The 11,162-nt window shown below is 45.0% G+C and overlaps 1 protein-coding gene across 1 annotated transcript in view; it reads right to left on the bottom strand.

Annotated features, from left to right (window-relative positions):
- Positions 1–232: 232 nt before the first annotated feature.
- Positions 233–11,162, bottom strand: part of TIGD3 (tigger transposable element derived 3) — a 32,418-nt gene continuing 21,488 nt past the window's right edge. Inside the window, exon 2 of the mRNA XM_069644762.1 lies at positions 233–2,061. Within this exon, the coding sequence (XP_069500863.1) occupies positions 584–2,014 (1,431 nt within the window). The 5' untranslated portion in view covers positions 2,015–2,061 and the 3' untranslated portion in view covers positions 233–583. The remainder of the gene's footprint in view (positions 2,062–11,162) is intronic.

Raw genomic sequence — 11,162 nt, 5'->3', positions numbered from 1 at the left:
TCTCACTTTTCGCCGTGCTCTCAAGACTTGACTTTTCTTTTCTAGTGAAATTCGGTGACCACTCCTCTGCTGGTTTTAGCGCCATGGTGCCTCCAGGTGTACGTGCGCTCAATAAATAAATAATCAAATCATGAACATAGCAATAACCTGCAAATTGATGACTCTGCCAAAGCTAAAAAAAAGACACACCAAAAAAGGAAGACCCAAAAAATGTCAACATATTAAGCATTGGTGACAGTTATCTGATGTATTGCATTCACAATGTGGCCATCACAGCGGGCAGTGCAGGGATTATCATAATTTGCGACATCTTGGCATTTTGTGCATCCCCACCACCCCACGACCACGACATAACTGCATGCCAACATTCTTTTAGGTAAAACCTCCATGGGAAAAATATGAAACAACTTAAGAGTTGAAATGTTATGTTGCGTCAGTTTGTGGCCGCTGCATATTGTGGCGCAAACATTTCCGTAGGAAACACTGAACTGGAAAACATACTTTCCCCCTTGCAATACTTTGAGGGGCAAGTCATTGTGACCCCTAGCAGCAATGCGTGAAAAATACTGAATTCCATTGCACCTCACTGACAGCACAAACGCTCAACTTCTTCTTCGCAGTCATAAAACCTATGAAATATGTTCTCGGCAGAGCCGTTGCACTCAAACCACCTGCGTAGGGTCCCCAAGGCTTTCAGTGCATCAGCCTTTGTAGGGAGGCTGTCTAGCAGGTCCTCACAGTCCCTCTTCTCGTTGACTTCCTCCTTATGCAAATACAAACCCTTACGTTGTCCAAAAGTGAATTCCTCTTCCAGGTCAATAAAATGGTGGAATTCCTCTGGGGTCATACCCTTTGGAGTAGGGGTAGCAGACTGAGAAATATGATTCTGCCCACCATTATGGAAACCAGCCTCTGAAAAGCAGTTTTCCACCAGTGACGGGGACACTTTTTCCCAGGCAGCCGCTATTAAGTGAATGGTGTCCAGCATTGTCAAACTCTCTGCAATCGAGACTGGGCAGCTGTCCCTCTCGCTCTTAATTGATGAGATTTTCCGTAGGAGTCGGCACTTGTAATGGGATTTGAAGTTCCTAATGATCTCGGCGTTCAAAGGGGTTACACAATGGTCGTGCGGAGGTAGGAATACCAGCTTGATGTTGGCCATCTCCATGTCGGGGTGGGCGAGGCCATGACCTACCACAAGAGCCACACTTCGAAGCTGCCTTCCCATTTCTCGATCGAAGTCCACCAGCCACTCTGAAAAAAGGTCCATGGTCATCCAGCCATTCCTACTGCTTCGATAGAGCACCGGCAAGCTATCATGGTTTGGACCAAAGTAAAAACGCCTTGGCATATACCCGCCGACCACCATTGGCTTCCGTTTTTCACTGCCACAAATATTTACACACAAGAGGACACAGATGCTTTCTTTGCCTTCTTTGGATACATTATTTTCTCGACCAGGAACCATGTTATAGAGCAATGGGATTTCTTTACAACCAAATATGTTTTCTGGAGTATAGTCCTTTAAGATCTGTGGCAATTTGGTTACCATAGCCTCATTGCAAAATGTTTCAGAAATGTAGTGGTTTCTGGCAGTGTGCCGTGGGCCAAAACAGACATTGTTTCTCCGTTTCCACCGCACCAGCCACCCGATGCTGGGGATAAACTCTTGGCCCATTAGGTCTGCAAGTTCTTTGGCTTTCTGAAGCAGCATCGGGCCAGTAACATCCCACATTTTAGCCCTAGCAATGTGAAACCAACAGAGGAGTGCTTCATCAATGCTGCTGTATTTTGACTCTCGCTTGCGCTTCCTCTCTCGGTTGGCAGACCCGCTACACCAATCCGCAAGGAGCTTCTCCTTATTTTTGCAGATCCTAGAGATTTGTGGCTGGGAGACCTGAAACCTCCGAGCCACCTCCGACTGGGACATGATCGACCTATCGAGCATCTCCAAAACTTGAATCTTTTCCGACAAGGACAAAGCATGGAGCTTCTTCTTCCCATTGAGTTCCATGCTGATTCTGGAAAGGTGGAGGCAGGTCTCATGGACCCATTAATGATCTAAGAAAAATGAAAGGATTGAAACAACATTTGAAAAGTGTCAAAAAGTAAATTATTCCATAACAAATGGTATAAAATGACATCCTAATTGGTCTGTTCTAACGATTGCTGAGTCCACGTTTTAGGGAATTATGTTCACTTGTCCAACACCGTTCACCGTTTGATTCGTATGGCACAAGCCATCAAATTCTTTTAATTTTTTTTTTTTTTTTTTTAAATTGGATCTGGTTGAAATTAAACCTTTACAAAAAACAATCAATCATCACAAAGAGGAAAGTGCCAGGTAATTAAGATATTTACATACATTGCATAAAACATAGGCACTGCTGTACAGATTAGACATAAAATAGCGAGGAAAAGGGACATCCGATAAAAAGTAAATCAAATAAAATTCTTTCATAGAAAATCTTTGGAATTACTCAGCATCAAATTCTGAATCACAGCTAGCCAGATAATAAGAGAACACACCGAAATAGATGTTCAGTAAAAAAGTCAAACAAAAATGACAACAAATTAAGGCTTTTAATAAAGCCTGATAGAAATAAGCCTTCATAAGCATTTTGAATATTAAGACCTCAGGCCTCATTATGAGTCCGGCGGTAGCCATGTCGGCAAATACTGGCACGGCTGCTGCCGAAGTCATGAATTTACCGGCACCCGGCAATGGGGACTTACTGGGGCATTACAGCCCTGGTGGAGCCGGGACTCAATGGAAATGGGAAGGCTGGATTCACCGGCACCATTCATGAATAGTGCCGGTGCATCCGTCGGGGTCTGCTTGTGGGTGCCGCTACGCCCGCCAGGTCAGAACTGTTGGGCGGAAAGGCACCTGTGAGCAGAACTCGTAGTTTGCCGGTCCGGTAACAAAGGTACCGGCAAGCTTACCAGTACCGTTGTTACCGGACCGGCAAGCTTGTAATGAGGCCCATCGTTTCCATCGGTTTCCATCTAAACAGCCTAATTGATACTTCATAAAAGGCACCATATATTTATTCCTGCAAGATGTTAGTACAGCACAATCCAGTACTAAACGCTTAGTAGTTTCCACATCCACATTACAGAGAGCCTCATTAGGACTCCAGCTATTAGCACCATGGTCGATGCCTGAGTCCGCCATGGCGGAATGGGGAATTACCACCCCATTCCAAGGTTGGCGGGGCGGTAATTCCCCATGCCACCATGGCCCTTCCCCATTCCCATTTTTGCCCCATAGGGCATAATGGGAATGGGGAAGGCGGTAAGTACGGTACCGCAAATTGCGGTACCGTATTTACCTCGAGAGTCCCTTTGCGGGCCCCTACTTTAACGGCTGGTCTATACCAGCCATTAAGGTCAGGTCCCGCAAAGGGACCTCGTAGTAAGGCGTTAAGGGTTTAACGGCGCCGTCACCTTTTATGGCGTAGTTAACCCCTTAACGCCTGGGTCCTAATGAGGCCCAGATTCTACATTAACTCTCAGGGCCTCATTATGAGGAAGGCGGTAACCATGCCGCAATTTGCAGCATGGCTACCTCCATTCCGGGTACCCTGAATGGGGAAGTACCGGGCCATTCCAACCTCGGAGAGCCTGGTATTTCCCCATTCAGGGAACCCGGACCCGGCCCATCCCCATTCCCATTGAGCCCCAATAGGGCTCAATGGGAATGGGGAGCATGCTAACAATGGGCCCATTAATGACGGGCCCGTTGTTAGCATGGTGGGCTGCTCGCTGGACCCTTTAAGGACGCCTCGTAATGGGGTGGTAAGGGGTTAATGGCTCCGGAACCTTTATTGGCGCTGTTAACCCATTACCGCCCTCCTTGTAATGAGGCCCTCAGTCTCTGTAATTATCCTTCTTCTGAGCAAAATCTCCATGGTCGGGAGCAGATTCCAACAAGGCCTAAGTAAGATTCCCCCTGTGATAGCGATTGGGAAATTGGGAGAGGAAGGTGGATAGAGTTCCCCGACATTTATGCTCATGGGATAAGTGACTAAACGATGAATACGAATAGAATACATTGGTTGTTGCAGCCAAATTACGATCGAACAGAGCCCTTTTAGCCATCATTGGGTTGTTAGTTAAGGTCTCCAGGTCCTGGCAGATTCTTAAAAGAATAGTTTTTCATCTCTTCCCAAGCTGGGCCATATAAATGAAATTAGCCTGGGAAACACTTTTACATTTGAAGGTAGCGCCCACGGTCTCATACAAGGAATCCATGATTGAAGAGGTCAATTATGAATATAGCGTCAACAGCTGCCACTCAACGCGGGCCGTCAAAGATATAACCCCAAGTTCAAACCTGATGGCCGCTAGCTGTATTGCATTCGGAATGCCCAAAACCTCTCTCCACAACTTGCCCTGAATCCGATCCAATAATCTAAATATGGTATTGTATAGTTCAATACCATATATTAACTTTGGGACCATTTTTCCTTCGTGAAACTTGAGGGCCGGTTTGAGAGAGAATCTGCCAAATTTCCGATCTATCTTACTGATCTGGCACTGAAGCTGGGCTACCTTTTGCAGAAGAATGTCTGTAATATTTCTTATGCCCACATGAGCCCCAAAATGGAGCCCCAGTTATAGAACACTAAGACTATTTTTCATATTTACACCCTCAACGAGCCAGGAGATGTTAGTAGTTTTCAGCCTTTTCCTTGAGAATGCCAGAATGTTAGTCTTTCTAGGGTTGATAATAAGCCCATTCTCCCTGGCATAATCGGAAAAGATCTTCAAAGCCTTTGTAGACTCACCATAGCTTTAGCAAAAATCAGGAAGTCATCGGCATATGCCAACCATCAAATCTTTGTTTGACCAACCTTCGGGGAAAAAAAAGACCTCCTTCACCCAGGCAGTCACCAACATCAGACAAATACTGATTGAAAAGCCGAGGGGCCAATACACATGCCTGCCTGAGACCCGAAATGAGTGTATTCTCCTAGAAAGAGCAGCCTGTTGGTTTAACCGAACCTAGTTTCCACAATTTTCATAAACCCTGTTAACCAGAAGCAAGCTCCCCGCAGGCCTGCCCCAACCAGCCAATTTCACCCATTGACGGTCCCAATCAACACAGTCGAATGCTGCCGATAAATGGACTGAGGCAAGTGAAACCATCAGACATCGACTATGCTGATTCTTGCATACATTTTACTACAAGGCTATTTATGTTGGTTGAGTGCGGAAGACTGTCTGCGGTCTACTTAGGCCATGGGTAGAGGATGCCCATTATTCCAAGAGGAAAGCAAAAAAGATCTTGCAATCCGCATCGATAAGGGAAATTGCCCGGTATTTTTTTGATTCAGACCTACTGCCACATTTAAAGATTGGTAGAACATGAGCCATAGTCCATGAGGCTGGTAAGACTCCTGTGCGGATAATGCTGCCAAATTGCAGGACCAGCAAATTTGACCAATTAATTGGGTCAGTATTAAAGGTATTGTTAGTTAATCCATTCGGCCCAAGTGCCCAAGATTTTTGACACCTTTTTAGAAGCAGATGGATAGTTTTAATATCCAGGTCCGGCTGCCAAGTATAGTCTGATATATGAAGGCAAGGATGCAGATCTGCCCCAACATTACTCGTGGGTGTTCCAAACAAGTTTTCAAAAAAACAAACCCATTCCAACTCCAGAACAGGATTTAATTGCGATATGACAAAATTTGGATCCTGGCCATTGATTAATGACCAGAAAGACCCCACACTAGAGTTTATAAGCAGCCCAAGCATGTTCTCGGCGTCCTGCTCTAATAACCTTCTCTGAATCGATTTGGAATAGTTTTTATGTTTTTGCTTGATCTTTTTTGCAAACCCAGATCTTATCGCAGCATCATCACTAAGATCCCGAAGTTTCCTAATTGCCCTCCCGATGGTGGTTTTAGCTGCAGCAAGATCTTCGTTGTAACAATGTCGGGATCTAAATGGTCTAATTGGCTTAAAATCAGGATGAGATCGTACCCCATGAAATTGCAAAGATTGACGAGTTTTAATTTGAAGGCGGAGATAAGATTCACGCGGGGAGAAAACCCAGATAAAGTCTACACATTTCTGAAGGGGTTTGTTGAAGAAACACAGCAGATCCCTTTCTAGTTCTATGCCTTGTTTATTCCAGGCTACATAATCCATAGGATGGATAGGTAAGGATTGAACACTTCAGATGCTAAACGGCCACCTACAAGTGAAACACAAGTTGATATGCATTGTCAATCTTCTAGGCTGCCCAGAACAGTAGGGTCCCAACTAGAAGCTTATAAGGCAAGAGGAGGAGCTGTGTTAAAGAGATAGTATGTGCTCCTTCATTGCCAAAACCTGCATGAAAAGAAGACTAAAACATGGCTTTGCCTTTGTTCTCCATAAAGTGTCCCCTCCATCTGAAACAGGGCAAGGGAGCCAAAGACAGTTATTGCAATGTGGGAGGGCAGGCAGCAGCATCCATTGCATTAGTAACCCCATTGGTTACAATGGCATTTCCAATGGTACACTATGATGAAGGAGCACTGCTGCATTGACAACAGAAGGTGTACATCTTTTAGTGTGCCATCTATGTAAAGGCTATGGATGAGCCATCAGGTCATTTTACAAAAAGTGCAAATTGCATGTAGGGGAACACTAAATGTAAGCTCGTCCTTGCTGTTGAGTTATCTGCATGCAAGTGTTATCTAATTTTGCCCTCCGTTTTGTGAAAAACGTAAATACAACTTGCAGTTTTGCAGAAGGCATATACAATTGATTCCTTTTAAATGCCATGCAGGCTCTTCTCTGCCTCCAAATAAAATGAAAATGTTCAGACAGGCAAGAGAGGTATAAAAAGGCTTATGCCTCACTTTTGCACTTTAAGGACTTACACAATGAGCCTGTGTTTGTTTTAGACGCGCCTGTGCACTGGTCTAGTAATGCAAAATGTTGTACAAACCTCATTAGGTTAGTTACATTTCCTTGTGGATCCATTAGGACTTGCACTAGTTCAATGATAATTAACATGAGGGAAAATTGTGTTAGAGCGTTGCTATACATTCTATAGGAGGGTGGTTAGTTCGTGAGGTGTGCAAATGTTTGCCCTGAATTGGCCCAATTTCGCGAGTGCTGCAAGTGAGCTCAAAGCCACCAAAAGGGGCTCTGGGGTAGTCTCCTCAGAGACAATTTATAAATACTGGGTCAAAATCATGCATTTTATGGTATACAAGCTATATAATTTACAATTGGTTCTGCAAGCGATTATCAACCTTTGCAGGCTGTCCTAACGATAACTCTGAACGGTAAGCGGAGCGGAAGCGGTGCGCAAGTGGTGTTGTCGGTAGAGGACCCTTGCAACTGCTGCTGGTGTGGTGGAGCGCTACGATTTTGGCGTTTCTTCTTTTTTTCTGCTGCAAGTGACTTTTCTTTGGCACGCTGCTTAGCCCGTGTGCTAGCAGTACAGGTGCCTTTAAGAAAAGGAAGGCAGAGCTACCAGCAACCCAACACAACACCCAAAAGCATCCACTCCCGCGTAAGTGGTGTTGTTGGTGTTGCTGGTGAGGTTGGTGGAAGTGGGCCGGGAGAATTGTATCATCTACAACAAGGTGTCATATAGAGAAGCTGCACTACGTGGTCAGTAATGCAGGTGATGAGCGACTCAACAGACCTGGTGGCGGGCACTAGAAGAAAGACGCGCCAACAGGTAAGACAACGCCTCACCTCCTGTCCAGCTGCTCAATCTTTGATGCCATCTCCAGCCCGACAAAGACATAAAGCAGTCCCGCCCCTAACACAAACACGCCTCCCGTTTACTAGCGTGATCTCCGGGGTTGCGGTACCTCAGTCTATAGAAGCAGGCAATTTGAAAAGCCGGGACGAGGTTCTGCTGCTGGCGCCGGAAACAGCATTACCGGCAAACATGGTCCCCAGAGAGGACAAGGAGCAGACTGGTACCCTAGAGGTAGACCTGGTAGAGGAGTAACAACTGGACGGCAATATTAGCCATCAGACCACACAGGATCATACTGAGTATGATAAACATCAGAAAACGACAACAAATAAGGAAGACCAAACCCCAAGAAAAAAGGATACCACTGACCACTGGAGTGGATATGCCAGTGGAGGCCCACCTTTCACCTCCAAGCATAACGGGCCAGCCGACTGTTCAGATTGACAATAACAAAGGAATGACAATACCAATAACAAAGGAGAACCAAGCAGCAATGATTAGCCCCATACCTCCTAGTCATGTAAGTCCCACTTATGAACTATCCACCCCCATACAACGAACAATGAAAAAAAACCAGATGATTGAGCAGAATAAAGAAAATGAACAGGAGATAGAACCTCAAGGAGAAGCGGGGGAATCAGAATCCGGGTCACTGCAGACTCAAGTAGAACTGGCAGCCCTGGATAGTGAACAAATTGGAAAGCCTCAGCAACAACTAAATGAGCAATTGACCAAAGGGATTCCTTCTATCGAAATTACCCCTTGGGAAGGCAGGGAGACAGCCCCTAGCTCCATAAACGACCTCGACTGGCAAGAAGACCCGTGGGAGGACTCGATACAGCAATTTAAATCCACCCCTATTATAGACCTGACTAAAGCTCATTTTAAGATATCTGCGAAACAACATATCGAGTCGATGCAACAAGAGAAGAGGAAAACGGTGGGAGTGGACCAACCAGATATTGCAGATGAACTGGCCTGAAAACAGACAAATATAACCCACTCGGCTACAAACATGGGACTAAGTTGCCCGGAAATAACCACTCAGAGAAACTCAACCCTGGCCAGTACATTGATTCAAGATATCTCAAACCTAACAGGTAAAATCGTGAGAAAAAGAGGAGCAGATCATTCATCATGGAGATAATTGCTGCACTGGACGGAGAAGAACACCAGAATTCTGTTACTCCGATGGGTTCTTTCGAGGACGAAAGAATCAAACACACTCAATGGCCAATGGCTACTGGCCCATTACGCATGACAACTCCTAGACCTGAAAAAACCGCCCAACCCTTGATGGCTGACGACTCAACCTTAAGGAAAATTAGTGAACTATGTAACAAAGGAAGGCTGGAAGACTTAATACACATCCAAAATGTTGTAATGGCAGCACTTAATACAACGTTGACTCCACTTCTGAAACTCTACGAGACTATAAATGACTCCGTTAATTCGACCTATGCAATGAATCTGAACATGAAGGAGCAAATTAACGAACTGGCAGGATTCACGAAAAGATTGGATGCTAGGCTCGCAAAGGAGTCAGATACCTCGTGCCAGTGGCAAAGTCGATTATGTGACTTGGCTCGCCAAGACACAAACACAAATGACAAACATCTATTAATGGAAGCAATCTTAGAGGATCACAAATGCATCCGGAAGTCCTGCGAGTTGAGGGCCACAGTAAGTGAAATCCCTAAAGACACGTAAAGTATGAAATGATAAGGCATTTGTAACGCGCCTATACACAAGTGTTTCAAGGCGCGACGAGGCAAGGAGGGGGGGGGAACAAGGGGAGACAGACAACAATTCTACTAGGCCAGCTGTCATTCAGATCGCGCAAAGAGCCTAGTAGCTAATGCCTCGAGAGGAAAACCAGCCTTGAAGCCAGAAACAAAGGAAACTAGGAAACAAACATACAGGGGGGCCAATGCTTCTGGGAAAGGAGCAATCAGGACCAAAGCAAAAGAAAACAGCTCTCGACATAATGTCAGGCGGCAAGAAGTTACTATCAACTTATTCTATGTTTCAAGATGTAAACCTACCGCACAAACCAGTGACAATGGGCAAGGAAAACATCTCATCCTTATCGCCCTCATATACTGAAAAAAAGAAAACGAAAAAACAAGCAACTAAACGGAAAGCTAATGGATGTCGAGCGTTCTTAAGAAATATAAGAACTCCGTCACGAGAAGATACGAGACCACCCTCTAAGAAAACAAGGAGAGAAATGAAACTAAGGGCCTCATTACACGGTAGGCGGTGGACCAAAGTGCTATTAGCACCATGGTCCATGCCGGTAAAATACTGGCACCGCCTTGGAGGAAAGGGGAATTACCGCCCTATTCCAAGGTTGGCGGGGCGGTAATTCCCCCTTCCCCCATTGCCCTTCCCCATTCCCATTTTTGCCCCATAGGGCTCTATGGGAATGGGGAAGGCGCTAATTACGGTGCCGCAAATTGTGGTACCGTAATTAGCACCCTGGTCCCTTTGCGGGTTGGTTTTTAACGCCTGCTAAACAGCAGGCGTTAAAGTACCAACCCGCAAAGGGATCTCATAGTAAGGCGGTAAGGATTTACCGGTACCCTTACCGGTACCGGTAAACCCTTACCGCACTACGTGTAATGAGGCCCTAAGTCTAATCCCGCACCAAGAACCGTTGCAAGAGCAGGCCTCTCAAAGAGAAGAGGGGAAGGACTCATAATAGTCGATTTGGATGCCTTCGATTGTCTGAGTGATGTTATTGAAGTAATCGAAGATAATCATGAGGACGAAACGTGGGCGAATATTAGAATGAGAGACTGGCAAGTCATTGATAAATATTCAAATCTGGAGGAAAAAAAAGAAAGAAGTCAATAAGATAAGTTTACATCAGAAAATAATGAAAAAAGGAGGAAAGAACTGAAGATGCATAGCAAAGCAAGTACACCTCCAAGAAGGGCCGGAAGGATGACGGAGCTGCTCCGGGATCTGGAAGATCAAAGGACATCACGTTAAAAAATCCAATCATCTAAACGGATCGAAACTGATCAACAAAGATCTACAAAGAATCAGGATCGGAAAGTGAAAAGACCCGATAAACGGCAAATGGAAAAAACAATATATTCGCCGGTCAGAAACAATAGAAAAATGCAACCAAAATCTGCTGCTAGATTAAGTGGTAGAGACTCCTTAAAGGAAAAGATCTCAAAATCCTTTAAATTAAAACTATAAAGGACCATTAAATATCATAAGAAGATCCTCTTGAACAGAAAAAAAGACACTTATCTTGCTAAATCGGCTGCTATTACCAGAGAAACTACGGCCAGATGACATTGTAATCATCGAATTTATGGATGAAAGGAGGATGGATCTGATTACTATGCATCTTAGATCACAGAGAGTAAGAGATATGGTGTTGTGAACAAAGAACAAGCTAAGGGACCTAGGCATGAGGTTAAGC

The sequence above is a fragment of the Ambystoma mexicanum genome, chromosome 2p, assembly GCF_040938575.1.
Source record: "Ambystoma mexicanum isolate Mex_15411 chromosome 2p, UKY_AmexF1_1, whole genome shotgun sequence".
NCBI classification, from domain to species: Eukaryota; Metazoa; Chordata; class Amphibia; order Caudata; family Ambystomatidae; genus Ambystoma; species Ambystoma mexicanum.
The sequence above is the reverse complement of the archived record's forward strand: the minus strand, read 5'-3'. Positions and strand labels throughout refer to the sequence as shown.